Raw genomic sequence first — 17,550 nt, 5'->3', positions numbered from 1 at the left:
TGCATCAGTGGGACAGTGTATTTTGTGTGACTTTGCTCTGTGCAATGACGAGGGACGAGGCGGCAATTGCGGCCCCTCAGAGCCCCCTCAGCTTTCCCGCGCGCGGGGCCGTGACGGGGTGGGGGGGGGTGAGGGCCGAGCGCGCCCCCTCCGCGCACGCGCCGCCCCCGCGCGCGGGCGTCCCTCTCCTCCGTGCGCGTCGGGCGGCGCGGCGCATGCGCGGGGCGGCGCGCGCAGGCGCGGCGCGGTGCACCGTGGGATACTGCGGCCCGGGCAGGCTGGTGAGGCGGCGCGCGCGGGGCCGGCGGGGGCGAGCGAAGCGGGCCGGGGGCGGCGGGGCCGGGCCGAGCGAACGGGGCCGGCGGCGGCGAAGCGCAGCGCCCCGCCCGCGCCTCACCCGCCCCGCGCCCCCGCTCTGTGTGTCTGCTGCAGCACCGGCGGAGCGGGCGGCGGCGCGATGGCCTCCAGCAGCGGCACCGACGTGATCCAGGTCACCAACGTCTCGCCCAGCGCCAGCTCGGAGCAGATGCGGACCCTCTTCGGCTTCCTGGGCAAGATCGAGGAGCTGCGCCTCTTCCCCCCCGAGTGAGTGCGGGCCCGGCCCGGCCCCGCCGCCTCCCCCCCGTCCGTCCGTCCCTCCCCCCCGCCCTGCCCGCGGCCCGGCGCCGCCTCCCTCGCTCCCTGCCTGGCTCCCGGCCCGGCCGCCCCCGCTGCCCGCGATCCCGCCCGGCCGCGGCGGGGGCGGCTCTCGCTGCCGGTGCGCCCCGCACGGCCCCGCTCGGGCACGGGACTGCGGGCGTGGAGCGGCACGTGCGGCTCCGGTGAAACCCACGTTTGTCTCCGGGAGTTGTTTGTGCCCGCTGAGCCTCTGCTCTCCGCGTCACCCCCGCAGCGCCAGAACTTCCAGTGTACGCGAATGCGTTTGTTACAAAGGATTGTTTGCTAGAAGAGCAGCTTACCGCTAATGTGCAAAAAATACGCTTCTGGTATTTGTGTTCCGTGCAAACAGATCCGTGCTGAGCAGAAAGGAAAGTGACAAATACGGATTTGTCTGTTGCACCTCTTGCAAGGAATTCAGCGCAAATTAAAACAAATAATGTGCATTTCAAGTGCGTATATAACTGAAAAGAAAGTTTCAGGTACCCTGGCAATTTACAAATAGCAACAAACAAAAAAAAAAAAAGAAGACAGTTTTTATATCTTCACTTGCAGTTAAGTTCTAATGAACATAAATAATGAACATAAATTAAGTTCTAATGAACATAAATCCTTTCTGATGCAGTATAAAACCTGGGTGTTGGCAGTGCTGATGGTTTCAGTTTGATTTACAAAGCCTGGTGTCATCATGTGTTGGTGGTTTGCATATTCATCATATAAATTAAAGGGTTTCTTTCTGCCACGTTGAAGATTAATCAAACAATCAATTATTTGTAATGCCCAAAATTACTTGGGTTTATTATTTTAGGGGGAAAAAAGCTATAGCAGAACATTTGTTTTTCCTCCTTGAGGTTTCTATCCCTGTTAACAGAAACCAAAGACAGTTCCAGAGGGAGTTCCCTTGTTCCCAGCTGGGATACCTGGCGTGGCAGGAGCAGTCCTTCCCTGGCCTGCTCTGTGTTTGAGCACTTTGTCTCGTTTTTCAGGGCGGTTGTTGGAGGTGATTTGTGTCTCTGAAACTTTGTAGCTTTCGATACACATTAACTAACCTGTTCAGAGGTTGCTGCAGTGCCTCGGTGTCCTTTCCCTTGTGTGAGGAGCTCAGCCCCAGGGGGTTTTCCCCGAGCTGATGGGAGTCTGCTCTGGCACTTCAGGGCCCCATCCACATCGCCACGAAGAAAGGGACATTTTCTAATAGTGCCACATTCTTTTTCTGCTCCTTCTCCCTCAGATTCCATCTCCTGACTTCTCCCTTCCCATGGTGCCCATGCATTTTTGGAGGGATGTGGGATATAAATCATAATCGGTGAATTCTCCCCATGATCTGGATTCCTTCCTGGATCCTGCTGGGATTCTCCCTTGCCTGTAGTATTTGAGGAACCGATCCCATTTCCTTTGCTCCACCTCTTTGTTTGATCTGTGTCACTCTGGCTCTGCTGTAGAACTTCCTCGTTCTCCTGCTGTTCCAGATCACGTGTAACTTCCTGAGCTTCTCTCAGTTCCTGTTTTTCCTCCTCTCCCCTCATCCACCCCTTTTCCCAGTTTATTTAATCCCCTGTTTCTCATTTCTTGTACACCTCAGCTGCATCTTTAATGCACAATCTGCTTTGGGACTTCTTCCAATTTTCCTCCCCCTCCTCCTCCTGCTTTTGCCCGACTCCATTGCCTGGTTCTCATCTTTATTATATTCCATAAAGCTGCATCCAGACTGGAAAGTGGAGGGAGTGGATTTCTGAGTTTCCTGTATTGCAGCCCCAGGAAATCCTTGTGTGTCCCAGCATTCCAATGGCTGAGAGACAATTCCTGAATGCTTCAGCCTTGGGGTGAATTAGAATAATGATGGATGGTGGCTTTTTTTGGGAGCTGTTGAGAACATCCAGTTCTTGCTGAATTTCACCCAGCTTGGATTTGAGAGTGAGTGGAAATACCATTTTTAAAAGTGCAATACACAGATGTAAATTAAATGTCAGGCTGCAGAAGCGTTGCCTCACACATTTTCAGTTGATATTTTAGGTTCATTATTTTGGGAGAAAGCTCAGCCACCCCAAAGCATTCCCACAGGCACTCGTGGCTGTAAACAGGATCTGCTGAAGAATCAATAGGATCTGCTCTGATTCACATTCCTTTGTTATCTGGCATTTTAAAAATGCCTCAAAATCCTGGGCTGCATCTCTATAATGAATTGTGTAATTTTTATACAGTTTAGATTAGGAACTCTTTCAGCTCTGCCTTCAACCCTTGATTTACTTTCCTTTACAATTTTTCTGTGATTTTGTTAAACACCTTCTACTAAGGCTTCTTTGGTTCTATGTAATCATTATTTTTTATTTCTTGTTATTTCTTATTATTAATTATTACTTACGGGCTAAAGAAGGCACCATTTTGGCAAGCTACTGTGGATTCCTGGGCACAAATGAGCCAACAGATTCCATTTTTTTTCTCATTTATCACTGCAGTTATTTCCCAATTTATTCAGTCTGCAAGCTGTGGGAGCAAGTGGCTGTTTCTAATTTTAATGTTTCAGAAGCTGCAATGTGCTGGCTCCCATTTGGTTTTCCACACCAGGTGAAATGTAAGGTTATTGAAGTGTGGTCTGACAGACACTGGGGGCAGTTGTGCGTGTTGGGGCCGGTGGGGCTGAAGGTGAGGGAGCTTTTGGCATTTGCAGTGCCCAAAATAGAGCCTGGATCTGCGTGCTGGTGTCGGAGCTGTTCCCTGAATTCCGACAGCCTCCGGTGCTGAAAGGCTTGATCAGCCTCAGCAGCCCAGATCAAACTGCTTTGAAGTCGGATGTTTTGGAGTTGGGCTGGCAATCCAGGTAGGAAAAGCAGCTTTTTGTCAGCGTCAGGGATGTTTTCAGAGCTCCCCAGGCTGATTTGGATCTCTGGCCTGGCGTAGGAACAAGGGGTTTAGGATTTGCTGCTGCTTCCACTCCCTGCCTGGGCCTTCTGGAGGCAGCTTTTAACTCCTCTGTCCCACAGTTCTGTCTGCAGAAGAATTTTCCTTCCTGTCCTTCACTTTGTACATCCAATTACAGCAAAATCTGCCCCACTTTAAGGACGGGGGGGACTCTTAAAACCCGTGCCTGGATTGACTGCACCTGGTTTTTCAGTTTGGTTTGGTATTAGGGAAGTTACAGCTGTAGTGCTACCATTATTTCCTGTCATAGGAAGTTGATATTTCTGGGTTGGTTTTTCTTCGAAGTGGCTCAGAACTTCTCAGTTTTGGGTTTGTAGGCTGACAGTCACTTGTTCTGAGCTGGAGCAGCACAGGCCTGCCTTGGAGAGAAGTCTGTTTTAGTGTGCTCAGCTTTCCAGTCCTGCCTGAGCTCCTTGCATTTCCTTCTGTTTGTTCTTCCCTGCTGAAGACAGGCAGGAGCTCAGCACTGGGCATTGCTCAGGATGTGAGAGCATGGTGAAGTTTAGCCTAGAAGCTGGGATGGAATTGGGTTGATGAATGAAACAGAATCCCAGACTGGTTTGGGTTGGGAGTGACCTTAGAGCTCATCCAGTGCCACCCCTGCCATGGGCAGGGACACCTTCCACTGTCCCAGGCTGCTCCAGCCTGGCCTTGGGCACTGCAGGGATCCAGGGGCAGCCACAGCTGCTCTGGGAATTCCATTCCAGGGTCTCGGCACCCTCCCAGCCAGGAATTCCTTCCCAACATCCCATCCCTCCCTGCCCTCTGTCAGATCAAATCCTTCACCCCACACCCTGCCCCTACACGCCCAAGGATCCTTTAATCATCACCCTCTTCATTTCACCATTTACCTTAGTCAGTCATCTGGGGCCTAAAGCAGCGAGCGTGAAACCTCAGGGTTTAACTGAGACAGAATTGGTCACTTTATCTCCTTTTTCAGCCAAGTTTTCCTCCCAGCCAGGGCGGAATTTGCATTTAGGTGGCCGCTCATGGATTTGTTGCGCACAGCAGAGCTCTCGTGCAGCTCCAGGGGATGACAGAGCTCACATGCAGCTCCAGGGGATAACAGAGCTCTCGTGCAGCTCCAGGGGATAACAGAGCTCTCATGCAGCTCCAGGGGATAACAGCTCTCGTGCAGCTCCAGGGGATAACAGAGCTCTCGTGCAGCTCCAGGGGATAACAGCTCTCGTGCAGCTCCAGGGGATAACAGAGCTCACATGCAGCTCCGGGGGATAACAGAGCTCACATGCAGCTCCAGGGGATGACAGAGCTCTCGTGCAGCTCCGGGGGATAACAGAGCTCACATGCAGCTCCGGGGGATAACAGAGCTCTCGTGCAGCTCCGGGGGATAACAGAGCTCTCGTGCAGCTCCAGGGGATAACAGAGCTCACATGCAGCTCCAGGGGATAACAGAGCTCTCGTGCAGCTCCGGGGGATGACAGAGCTCTCGTGCAGCTCCAAGAGGGGGGTATAACAGCTGGTGGGGTGTGGGTTGGGTGGCAGTGTCCCTGCTGTCCCTGACGTGGCTCTGTCTCTTGCAGTGACTCCCCCTTGCCGGTGTCGTCGCGCGTGTGCTTTGTAAAGTTCCACGACCCCGACTCGGCCGTGGTGGCCCAGCACCTGACAAACACTGTGTTCGTTGACAGAGCCCTCATAGTCGTTCCCTATGCTGAAGGTTTGTAACTTGTTTGGTGTTCTATGGGGCCACCCTTGGGTGGTGGTTGGTTCCTGTCCAGTGCTCAGAATTTAACAGTAGTGTGTCAAACACGTCAGAGATTGCCATTCTGAAACCCTTGGTATATTGCCTTGGCCCCTGCGTTTGGTCACTGTGTTTCCATAGTGACACCAAATCTAACTGGAAAGTTTTGTGTGTCTTGGAGTTTTTTTGTGTGTGTCTAAGAACGTTTTAGGCAGAATTCTATGCCAATTTTGCTCTGTGTCAGTCTCAATGAGACGTTTTCCCAAACAGTTCGTAATGCAAACAGGTCCATATTTTAAGGAAATTTTACTTTAATAATTGTTTCACTCTCTTCATGAGAATGGTTTCTCCCTCCCTGAGAGTGCATGGGAGAGTAATTAACATTCCTTTGGGCTATGCTGCCACTGCATTTATTTGGGAACATCCCCAAAAAAAGGCCCTCACTCTCCTTGTGGAGTCCAGTATACCAAGGGTTTGAATAATTATGGTTTAATTCAAAAGTGACAACTTCCAAGAGGTGCCACATGGGCACTGGTCCTAGTTTTTAATTCCAAGTTTTCTTGTTCATCCTTGATATATTTAATAGAATTTCACTAAATAATAAACTCTTCTCTCTGTTATTTGTGTGTGTGATTTTTGTAGTGGAGAAGGCAAATGCAAAGCCCTTCCAGATGACTGAAAAACAGTGGGTCCTCTGCAGCTACAGGGGATTCTAGCCATTAACTAAAGGCCAGCAAGCACTCAAGTCCCCAAGTGTTTTCCTGGTGTAACCACTTGTTAACTACATTTTCTCTTCTTCTTTTTATTTTTACATTTTAGGGTGTTACAGTAATTTGAAAGGCAATGAGCAGGGTTTTTGGAACTTACCTTAAAAGCAAAGTGCTGAGAAGACACCTCTTCTTACAGAAGTCTTATTAAACTCTTCTAGACTTGCTTTAGAAGTAACTGATTTCCATTGTACTTGTGCATTTCTTGATTTACTTCTGGGAAAGGTTGAATTGAATAAAATCTTGCAGATTAAGTCATACTACACTGCTAAGTTGGGTACATGGCCTGGGGTCACACCTGTAATCTTAATCTGTCCTGCTGGAGCTGTCTCTTGAGGCCTGGGGAGCTGTCTTATCTTATCTTTGTATTCTTTAAGCTTAAAAGATACGAAACTTAAACTTTACAAGATGTCCAGCCTAATTCCTGGAGTGTAGGAATGTGCAGTGTGGCCTCTGACTGAGCCCTGCTGCTCCTGAGGGCACAGAGCCCCTTCTGCAGTGGAGTTACTGCTCCTGCTGCCACTGCTGCAGAACAGCAGAGCTGAGAGCTTCTTGTCCCTGTGTGGGTGTTAACACAGCACCAGGCCAGTGGGATTCTGCTGCAATATTCTCCAAGGCCCATGGGAATAATGCCAGTGTTTAACTCTTCCTACAAGGATAAACCCACTTTTCTCTTTGTCAGTCTCACTTTGTCCACTCTGGATAAACCTGGCACACAGAGAAACCTGCCCAGCAGCTGGGCTGCAGAAAATGCAATTATTAAAGTAGAATATTTTCCTGGGCCTGTCAAGGAGTCACTCCTGGGCTGTACCTTGTGTTGTCTGACAGTTCAGAATTTAATGGCCTTGGCACATCCCAAGGGAGATGTTCAGCCAATAAAGCATTGCCCCTGGGTTGATGATCCCATACTTGTGTCCCTGTGCTGGAATACAGTTTCCCCCAAAATTCAGCTGCCAGGGTCCCAGCTGAAGCAGGAGCAGCATTTCCCCAGCCCACAGTGCCACTGCTGATGTGCTTAAAGCCAGGCCTGTGCTGAGTGGGGCCGTCCTCTCTCTGATGTCTGCTGTGCTAATGAACCTGTGTGATTATTGCCTGTCACTAAAGCAAATGTTTATTATCTGTTTAGTGCAATAATTCCCCCCCTGTCCCAAGTTTTAGCTCACACAGACACTTTGGTGTTGGCTGTTGCTTTGTGTTATAGAACTATACACAAAGGCTACGGTAAGGTTTAGTATTTGTCATTTTCTCTGGGCTAATTCCTGGATTTGGAAGGAACTCTTAAGGTTAAAGATGGCTGGGGGGGGTGTTTAGGTTCTTTGGTTAATGTTTGTTTCTTTTGTCTGTTTCTTTTTCTTTCATTTCTACACATTCATGCAGTATTTCATGGTTCTAACAAAGCAGCAGTAAAAAAAGCTCTTGAAGCATGAAAATTAACTGGTGAGGGGCCTCATTGCTTTTTTAAAATTGTAGTTTATTTAAGTACTTTTAAAAGAAACAATTAGAGGATCAGATGCATGAATTTTTTTAATGGATGCAGATCTTCTGTGAGGTGTCTCGAGCTAAGTCTGAGGATTTGTATTTAGATGCCAGAAATGTTGTAGTTGCACTAATTTGAAATGTTTAGCTGTAATTGATAAATATCCTCTTGAGACATAATTTTGCATGCCAAATGACCCCATAATCTCTCTGTAGGTATGTTGATATATTTATGCATTCCTGCCCTTTGCCTCCATGACCTTTTTCCCTGTCCCTCCATAACTTTGGGTATCTAAAGTGCTGCCAGCTCAGTGCCACGAGCCAGATATCAGTGCTGTGTATTGTACATTTGTGTAGATTATCGGCACTTCTCAGTATAGGTGGGAGGAACCATTACCTTTATTTAACAGTGGTTTTTCTTTTTTGTTGTTGTGTTTTACAGTTCTTTTCCCTGGTTCAGCCTGAACTATATACCAGGCCCTGCTGAAAATACCACCCAACAGTTTTCTTCTGCAGCTTATCCAGTTTCTCTTAAGTGCCCTGTACATATTGTATGTTTTATGATGAGATGCAGTTTCTTAATATGTATTACAGAAACACTACTGGTATTTGCAACTATATAGTAAAATTGTTTTATTGAACTCTCATTCTGGGGGCTTGGGCACATTAACAAATTAATCCATCTGTATAGGGCTTTTGCTGTTGGATAGAGTAAAACTCCCTCCACACCTGTTTGCTAGTAGGGCCCTGAGCACTCTGTGTGCAGAGCAGGCAGTGCAGTAACCCCTGGGCTTAGCTGGCTGCAAGAGTCCCCTGTGCCACGGCAGGTGGCAGCAGCACTGCTGGCGCTCTAGGCTGGCACGTATTGGAGCAAAAGCATTTTACTGCACAGGTAAGGAATGTGCCAGCATCCCTGTGTGTGTCCCAGCCACAGACACAGCCCCAGCCTTCCCGGAGAGCCGCAGGGACCGCACTCCCTGTGCCACGTCAGCAAAAGCCCTACCCAAACACCCGTCCCTTCTCTTTAAGTTTGCCAAAATTTGTATGGTAGGTGTAAAAAGAAAACATAGTGAACTGTACCATATTATTAACCCCTAAATCCAACTTTTTTTGTCTTGTGTATCTTGATTTTTCTGTGTGCTTTGTAGTGAAGCAGCCGACACGAGTCGTTGTTCATAAAACAGCTTTTGAAAGTTGAGAGCACTCTCACCCCTGGAGAACCGACTGTGCTTGCTTACGTTTGGTTCATGACTTAAAAATCGAGTACAGGTGATGAAACCTTGGCAGTGTTAACAACAAAGTAGTGTGTATTGTGCTATTTTTTTGCTCTAGAAACTTAACCTTTTGTAGAGAAAAAGGAACAGTCAAATTGTCACCCATTGAAGTTGCATTCTGACAAAAAAAGTTAATGCTAAATATTAATAGCCATCAAGCTTTGTATTTTAGCCAACATAAGTACTTTCAACAAACTCAGGTGGTGTATCAGGGAGACTTTGCTGGGTGTATTTGTGTATTTGGTGCCTCTGGGCTGGGATGCCCTCTAATGCCAGGCTGTTTCCCTGCAGGAGTCATTCCTGATGAGACTAAGGCTTTGTCTCTCTTGGCACCAGCTAATGCCGTGGCAGGGCTGCTGCCCGGGGGTGGCCTGCTGCCCACTCCCAACCCTCTCTCTCAGGTAGGCTGGGGACCCCTGGGTGCCTGCTGCTGCATTCCCCTTCATTCCTGCTCTTTCTTTCAGGACTGATGTGTTCATTCCAATTCCTAGAGTGATTTATTGACCCTGCTGGACTGGGACAGCTCTGATGTGATTGGGGCATGACAGTGACAAGTTGTTAGATGGAATATCCTTATTTCCTCTTTCCTGGTTTCCCAGGGCTCTGTTTGTGCCTCCCGCCCCTCTCACCCGCTGTACTTTACAGATGTGACAAGCAGTAGAGATCTCACAGACTGTAAATTCCTCAAGTCCAAGGAGCTGCCACACTGTGAGATTCCCTTCATTAATCCTCCAGCTGAGGGGAAAATTGGAGCCTGCTTGTGTGAACCCACAGGAATTCATGTGGAAGATGAACAGTGAGAATTGCACATTGTGGGAAAAGCTGGAGTCACAGCTCAGCTCTTAACAGGGCACAGAATCAAAGTGCAGGAGGCAAATTAATCACAATAAAGCCTCATTAATTCTGCACCTCTCAAACCCTCCCCAGCTCCTGCTTAGCTGAAGGAGCCCCTGGCCACGGAGCTGCTCAGGAGGGAAGAGCCTGAATTTAACCTTTGAAACCCAGGGAAGGGGTTGGGAGAACCAAATACAACCCAAAGATTTCATTCACTAAAAAAAGTGTGCATGTGAATCCTGGAAGTGGATGCTGAGCCACCTGAACTGCAGCTGTGGCTCTGCTCCCAGCCCCTCTGGTGGGATGTGTTCAGCACATCCATTTTAGGAGGGGACTGTGCTGCACAGTTCAGCACATCTTGGCACTGTGTGTTGGGTTTGGCTGGCTGTCTCAGCCATCTCATTTGAAATGGCCCAAAATGAGCTGCTTTAGGGAACCTTCTGCTCTCCCAGTAGCTTTTTAACCAATTTGGAGACATTTGCAGGGATGCAGTCTTGTTAAATTGCTTTTCAACATAAACTATGGCCATCTCAACCCTAAAATGAACTAGAAATGGGGCAATAGCCTCAAAAACTTGGAATTAATTTCTATTTTAGCACTGAAAAATAACTTTGTTTTCAACTATCCCTTCAGTTGGCTGGAATGCTTTGCTCCTTCACCTTTATTTCCCCTGCCCAGTGATGTCCCTGCCTGATTTTTGTCACTGCTGTGCCCTAACTGCTGTCTCTGCCACAGATTGGTGCTGTCCCTTTAGCTGCTCTAGGAGCTCCTGCTCTCGACCCTGCCCTTGCTGCTCTTGGGCTTCCTGGAGCAAACCTGAACTCCCAGGTACGTCCTCATTCCAAATATCTTTTACTGCCCCCTCTTTCCTGCTCTGAGAGTGGTTTTCATTTGTGTCACCTCACAGCCACTGCCTGGGAACTCCGGGGATTGGAATGAAAATACCTGCTTGAATATCAAAGTAAAGGCTGGAAGGGGCCAAGGAATAATTTGGGAATAGCAATGAAGTATTTCAAATATGTGTCATTATCAGACCAGGAACCTGCCTTGTTCTTCAAGTAAAAAGTAGTTTGGCTTTTTAATTTTGTAGGTGTCAAAAATGTGAGGAAACTTCATCAGGTTGTTACAGCTGAACAAAAAAGGTTTTTAAGTACTAAGTACTAGAATATTTATATCAATAAAAATATGTCAATATAAATATATTGGTCATATCTATATAGATAAAATATTTAAGAGATAAGAATAAAATACTCTTTTACAGCCACAAGAAGCAGCAATAATTTAATGCATTGCTACTACCATCACTTAAATTTTTTATGTATTCCCATGTGGAAGAACAAGTAAATGATGGTGAAAATTAAATAACAAATGAAAAAAAATTTAAGGCAAATTAGAAAAATGTAAATTTGGGGAGACGAAGTATTTTTGTACATTAAACTATCAGATTGTAACAAACATTTCAACAATGAAAGTTGGAGTTCATTATAAAAAAATGAGTGAGAATTAAACTTTTTTTTCTTAACACCCCATTGGTGCAGGAAGTGATCATGATACCTGGATTATCCTAAGAGCTGTAACATTTTTTTCATGGAATACTTAAATGTTTGTAAGTTGGCATTGAGCTCTTTAGTGGACAGACAGCTTAGAGAGGGCTCTGTTCTCTTGCAGTGACAGAAATAACCTGTGCACAAAAAGTTACTAGTACATAAGGACAAACACACCCCAGCAATGTATTTTTATCTGCTGGTATTTTTATCCATTTGTGGTTTCACCCATTTGTGGTTTATCCCTGATCCTGCCCGGTCAGGGCTGGCTTTGGCTGCTGTGGAGGATGAATCCCCAGTGTGGGGTGTTCACAGCATCCAGAGTTGCCTTTCCTCTTTGCTGGAGGTGTTCTGCTCTGCTTTTCCAGCTGGGAAAACTCCAGGGGACATTCCAAGGGAGCTTCTCTGGAGCTCTCACATCTCCCAGCCTGGTTCTAACTTTGTTTTTCCCTCACAGTCTCTTGCAGCAGATCAGCTCCTAAAACTGATGAGCACAGTGGATCCAAAGTAAGCACCAGTGTTCCCCAACCCTTGTACTGCACTGCTGGGGGATTCCATGGGAATGTCCCTGGGAATATCCATGGGTTCAGTGCCCAGGCCCTGTCCTGCTGGAGCAGCCGGGGTAGGGGGTGGGATCAGATGGGCTTGATGTCCCTCCAAACCAAAACCACTCCAGGGTTCCCCGAGTCTGACAGTGCAGAGCTGTATCCCTTGGGTTGCTGAGTGCTGAGTTTTGGAATTCTGTGTTGGCCAGGTTGAACCACGTGGCTGCAGGTCTCGTGTCCCCCAGTCTGAAATCAGATACCTCCAGTAAAGAAATAGAAGAGGCCATGAAGAGAGTCCGAGAAGCACAGTCCTTAATCTCTGCTGCTATAGAGCCAGGTAATTGCAGCCTGGAATGAGCCCTTCCAGCCAGCATGGGGCTTGGACACAGCACTGAGCAGAACTGGTGCTCTGCAGAGCCCTGCCTTCATGCCTGTGCTCTGTGGGAATTCCTGTAGTAGGTTTTTAATCATCCTGCAGTGGATGCTCCATTTCCTGCAGAAACAGGTTGAAATTAATCCATTGATTTCCCAAAATTCACTGATTCGAAGGCTGTAAAACAACCAGGCTTCCCTGAGGGGAGTTCTTGCTGCTGCCTCAAATTCCAAGGGAATGTGCATTTCCTGGCCTCACCACTTGGCACCCTGCTGATGTTTCTCAGGGATGCTTTTGTTAATCTTGATTCCTAATCTGGGAGGTTTGTAAATAATTCTTTTTTGGAGCTTCTTTCAGCAGGTTTGGTTTTAGAACAAGCAGCTCCCTCACAAATGTCAGAGCCACCAAATCTGAGAGGCAGAAACTTGAACGCTGAAAATACAGAATATTCATCAGTCCTGCAGCCTCCTGATGATTTCTAGGAAAGAACAGAGCTCCTGTTCTTGTTTAGTTTCAGGCGTTTTTGTGGGAAATTCAAAACAATCATTTGTCAGGTTCTTCAGCCCCTCAGGAAATGGCAGATTCTGGGATTTTCACAGGATTTTCCATGGCCCTGCAGCCATCAGCCTTTCACTGACTTAAGATTTTTTCTGAATTTTGACTTCTCTAATTTAATATAAAACTGTTATTTTATGTCACAAACATATGCCCATCCTCTGTTGGTTCTTTTTGTCTTCTTGTGAAGAAAATTATAGATGAGCCTTCATTGCAAATGGCAAGATCAGGTTGATTTATATCAATTATATGAAGCTCTGGGTCCTTTCCTTTAGAAAATCTTTTTGAATATTAAAATCAAACATTGGTTTTTATTCTGGTTTTCCTTTTCCAGACAAAAAAGATGAAAAGCGAAGACACTCAAGGTCGAGGTCGCGCTCGAGGAGGAGGAGGACACCTTCCTCATCCAGACACAGGTGACTGAGCAATCCCTTAGCAACACCTCCCACAGCTGGAACAATTCCTGCAGAAATCATCCTTGGGAAGAGCCTTGGGTTTGATTTGGGGCTCCAAAGCTTCATTGCCATTTCAGTGTGCAGGGTTCCTGGCAGGCCAGGCTGAGCTGTGGTCTGGGGGTTCCTGGCCCCGAGCAGTCCCAGGATCTCCTCCCCGTGACTCCATGTTGGTTGTCCCTGGCAGACGCTCCAGGAGCAGGTCAAGGAGAAGGTCCCATTCCAAATCCAGAAGCAGGAGGCGATCCAAAAGTCCGAGGAGAAGGAGATCTCATTCCAGAGAGAGGAGCAGGAGGTCTCGGAGCACGTCCAAAACCAGGTAATGACTCCAGGGAGTGCAGTCCTGAGCAGGGCAGGGACTGTGCCCTGTGCTGCCACTGCTGGGTCCCCACGGGGCTGTGTCCCTCCAGCTCTGCATCCCTTTCCCTCCACAGCAGATTAGGAAGTGCTGTTTGAAAGTGACTTAATCTCTTTTCTACTAAAAGGGATAAAAAGAAGGAAGAGAAAGAAAAGAAACGTTCTAAAACTCCCCCCAAAAGCTACAGCACAACCAGAAGATCCAGAAGCACAAGCAGGTACAGAAATGGGATTTTCCTTGCTCTCTGTTCCCAGCAGGATTTTGATGCACTTCAGTATTAAATAGAAAAAAATGTTCTTGTGATAGAGCAGCTGGTGTGTGGAAGGTGTCCCTGCCCATAGAAGGAGCTGGGCTTTGAGGTCCCTTCCACCCCAAACTATGCCTGGATCCCATTGGATCATGGTTCCAATGAGGATGTGTCTGGTACAGGCACAACAGCACCTCTACCACCTGTGTCTATTGATACTTGCATTTTCCTGCAGTGTCTGAGGTAAATTCTTTAGGCTTAGAACAGTTTTCCTTGCTCTGTGTCAGAGTTTGATGCTCCAGGGTCTCTGTGAAGCTCTTCCTCATTTAGGGAATAAATCCAGGCAAAAGTGTTTCATTAAAAAAAAAAAATCCAAATTTAGCTTGCAGTTTTAATGGCTCTTTAGTTGTTAATCCAGCGTAGCCCTGTGAACAGGGCTAGGGTTGAAGTTAGAGATGCATTTGCAGCTGTAAAAAAATCAGCAGAGATTTGCAAAGCTCCTGTGTCTCCCTGCAGAGAACGGCGGCGCCGGCGGAGCCGGAGCGGGACGCGGTCCCCGAAAAAGCCCAGGTCTCCCAAACGGAAAATGTCCCGGTCCCCGTCGCCCAGAAGGTCAGGGAAGCACTTGGCTGGGAACAATGAATGGTGTCTGGGTGGGGAATGCCCAAATTGTGACCTTCAGGGAGGCTCCGTGGGATTCTGTGTGGGGGAATCTCTGCTGCTTTTGCGGAGCTGCTCTGGGGTTGGCAGGGAGCTCCAAGGGTCAGGCGTTCCAGGGGTGATATGAGTAGATGTGCCACCATTCCCAGCCCCTTTGGCTCTGCACAGTAGGAATCATCTGATTTTGGGTGGCCTGGGTGTTCTGTGACCCTGTCCCAGGATGGGGAACTCAGGGTGCTCCTCTTGCTGTTTGTGCTCTCCAGGTTTTGCACTCCATGATCCCTGTGGGGCCCTTCAGCTCAGGAGATTCCATGGTTCTGTTTGCCACAGCATTGCTCAGCCTTGGCTTTGTGCTGTTGTCCTTGAGCCAGAGCTGAGAAGTTGGGATTTTGGGTATTTCCTGGAAGCACAGCCTGTTCCCTACTTGCCCTCTGCCGTTTTCCTTTGGGTTTGCTGTGGGTAACGCTCTGGACACAGTTCCAGCTGTGGAATGGGGTGATAAGGATGGGCCTGATCCTCTTCCTGCTGGTCCTCATAGGCATAAAAAGGAAAAGAAGAAGGACAAAGACAAGGAGAGGAGCAGAGACGAGAGGGAGCGGTCAACGAGCAAGAAAAAGAAGAGCAAAGACAAGGAGAAGGATCGAGACCGGAAATCCGAGAGCGACAAGGATGTGAAAGTATGTTCCAAAAAGGCCTGGGGCTGCTCCCAGCCCTGCCCCACATCCCCCCCGGCCCGGCCCACAGGGAAGTGCTAACGTGTCCCTTTCCCTGGCAAAGCAGGTCACAAGGGACTACGACGAGGAGGAACAGGGCTACGACAGCGAGAAGGAGAAGAAGGAGGAGAAGAAGGTGGCGGACGCTCCCTCCCCCAAAGGGAAGGAGCCCGCGGCCGAGAAGGGCAGCGGGGATCCGGGCAGGGAGTCCAAGGTGAACGGGGACGACCACCACGAGGAGGACATGGACATGAGCGACTGAGCCGCCCACAGCCCCTCAGTGTGATCCTTTATGCTGTACTTGTTAATCCTCAACCTAGATGTATCCAGCTCCGAGCTCTCCATGGTCTGTCCATCCCGATACTAACTCACACCCAAAGCTTGAGACAGGGATCCCCTGCTCCGGGGCCCAGCTGGGGCCGGGCCAGCCCGCACGTCCCTCCCACAGCACGGGCTGGGCCACCCCTCCTCCTTCCCTCCCTCCCTCCCTCCCTGCTTCCCTCCCTCCCTCCGGAGTGTCCCGGGCTGAGCCAGCAGCGTGGCAGCGTCCCAGGGGTGTGGGGAGTGTGGCACAGCCCCCTGTCCTGTGGGAATGCCCTGGGAGTGTGGCACAGCCCTCCTGTCCTGCAGCCACCGAGGGGTCGGCCTTGGATCGCACCAGCTCTTTGTGCTCTTGGCTTTAGTTCTGGTTTTAAGCCACGTGCTGGGCTTGGTTGGGTTTGCTTTCCGGCGGGTTTTGGTTGGCTTTGCCCAGGGTTCTGTGCCCTGACCTTCCTGAGGGCTCTGTCTCCACTGTGTCCGTTCAGAGCTCGGGAAGGGGAATCCTGGCCGTGCCCAGTGAGGGAGGGTTGGGGGAGCAGCCTCACCCAGGGCTGGGGCTCAGGAGCTCGCCCGCTGCAGCAGGGAGTGCATTTTAAAATGACCTTGGTCTGTTTTTAAAGCAAGTCCATTGATAATGTACTTTTTACTTGATCTCAAGTTGTACAAACAGATAAATTTGTGTTCCTGTCCCGGCCGTTCCCTCTCTCCCGCACTCGGTGATCCCATGGTATTTGCAGAGTAGTTACCCAAAGCTGTTCCTTAGTTCCAGCAGCTCCAGAGCTTTTACTTTTGTGCAGGTAAAGAGACAAAAGTAGCCGACAGTCTGTGCCATGTCGATGTACAGTTTCAGAAAATGTTTTACAAAACTTTGATAATAAAACCCTGAAACTTCACCTCCTCTTCCTAGAAAATTCCTGGGTTTTATTTCTACCTCTGAGTGCACCAAACTTAACCTGCTCCTTACAGGGGACTTTCCCATCTCTGTTACAGTGAAGAAAGAATTATTTTCCTTTTTGGGGGGAAATGGGTTAAAATGGGAATGTGGAGGTTTATGGGACTGCTGAGAAGGAGCTGGGAGTGCTGGTGGATGAAAAGCAAGAGGAGCTCTGGGGAGACCGTGCCTGGCAGGGAGCTCCAGCCACTGCAGTTATGAAAACTCTAACTGGCAGTGCCTGGAGCCCTTGCAGGAAGTTTTCCTGCCCCTTTGGAAACAGATTTTCCATCAGCAGCTCTGTACCTGCAGAGGGAGGCCCTGATCCCTCTCAGCTCAGGGGCTGATGCTGGGGGCAGGAGAGCAAGGCTAAATCAAAAAGCTTAATAGCCCCAAAGCTATCCCTCCAAACCCCCCCTTCCCCCTCAAAAAAAGCCCCCAGCCCTCCCTCAAAAAAACCAAAAACCCAGAAGAACCCAAAACCCCAAACAGTCTCCCTCAAAGCCAAAATACCAAACCAAAAATCCCCTCCAAGCCCCCACCCTCCTGCAAGGCCAAAGCCTCCATGGACATCCAGGCTTTGCTCTCCTTTCCCCCAGCACTGTCCAGCCTGTCATCCAGGGGAGGCTGTTCCCGGATGGAGGAGCTGAAACCTCTGGAAGGGCTGAACAGAGTTCAGTGAATTTCAGGCTCCTTTTCCCCCCTCCCTCCCAGGCAGCTGTTCCCAATCTGCTCCCTCAGCTCCGGGTGAGGCTGGGAACCACTCCTGCATCCTTTCCCCGTAAATCCTGGGATTCAGAGAGGGCCGAGAGGAGGCTGTAATGAAAATGCAGGATTTTATTTAAAAAATGACCAAGAAAATGCCCTTGCAGAACGCAGCAGCAGGAGCTCGTTCCCTCCCCTCCGGTCCCGCTCCCGCAGCGCAGCCGAGGCCCGGCGGGACAGGAGAGGGAAGCCTGGATTGCACAGGTGGAGCAGCTTCCAAATCCAACAGCATAGTTTGGTCTTTATTCTAACAATGATACAACCCAAAGTGACTATGAGTGAAGGGAAGGGAAAACCAGGGAGCGGACGACAGGAAAACCAAGAGAGGTGACTCGTTTTCCATGGGAGTTACAAACTGTCAGGAACAGAAAAGTGAAACTGCAGCATTACAGGAATTGGTTAATCCGGATTAAATAACGCAGTTCTCCTGGCGGGAATTACAACTCAGGAGCAGAGACAG

General features: G+C 49.0%; 1 protein-coding gene across 4 annotated transcripts; it reads left to right on the top strand.

Moving 5' to 3' along the window:
- Positions 1-234: 234 nt before the first annotated feature.
- On the top strand, positions 235-16,287 carry SRSF11 (serine and arginine rich splicing factor 11). 4 transcript variants are annotated; one of them, XM_058029846.1, is made up of 13 exons: positions 235-281; positions 433-585; positions 5,118-5,251; positions 9,084-9,193; positions 10,362-10,454; positions 11,628-11,677; positions 11,925-12,052; positions 12,978-13,059; positions 13,283-13,414; positions 13,581-13,670; positions 14,217-14,312; positions 14,899-15,037; positions 15,141-16,287. In XM_058029846.1, the coding sequence occupies exons 2-13, from the start codon at positions 458-460 to the stop codon at positions 15,333-15,335; spliced, it is 1,377 nt and encodes a 458-aa protein (XP_057885829.1). In that variant the 5' UTR covers positions 235-281; positions 433-457; the 3' UTR covers positions 15,336-16,287. The 4 variants fall into 4 exon arrangements, with proteins under 4 accessions (XP_057885829.1, XP_057885828.1, XP_057885831.1 ...); XM_058029845.1 differs by having other exon boundaries at positions 15,138-16,287; XM_058029848.1 differs by lacking the exons at positions 235-281; positions 433-585 and having other exon boundaries at positions 5,159-7,479; positions 7,961-9,193; positions 15,138-16,287.
- Positions 16,288-17,550: the final 1,263 nt, after the last annotated feature.

This window comes from Melospiza georgiana, chromosome 9 (genome assembly GCF_028018845.1).
Source record: "Melospiza georgiana isolate bMelGeo1 chromosome 9, bMelGeo1.pri, whole genome shotgun sequence".
NCBI classification, from domain to species: domain Eukaryota; kingdom Metazoa; phylum Chordata; class Aves; order Passeriformes; family Passerellidae; genus Melospiza; species Melospiza georgiana.
Note: the sequence above shows the minus strand (reverse complement) of the source record. Positions and strands in the feature narration are given on the sequence as shown.

Coding starts and splice junctions, on each gene's coding strand:
- SRSF11 (XM_058029845.1), top strand. CDS start 458: ATGGCCTCCAGCAGCGGCACCGACGTGATCCAGGTCACCAACGTCTCG. Junction 586..5,117: donor CTGCGCCTCTTCCCCCCCGA/GTGAGTGCGGGC, acceptor TGTCTCTTGCAG/TGACTCCCCCTTGCCGGTGT. Junction 12,053..12,977: donor CTCTGCTGCTATAGAGCCAG/GTAATTGCAGCC, acceptor TTCCTTTTCCAG/ACAAAAAAGATGAAAAGCGA.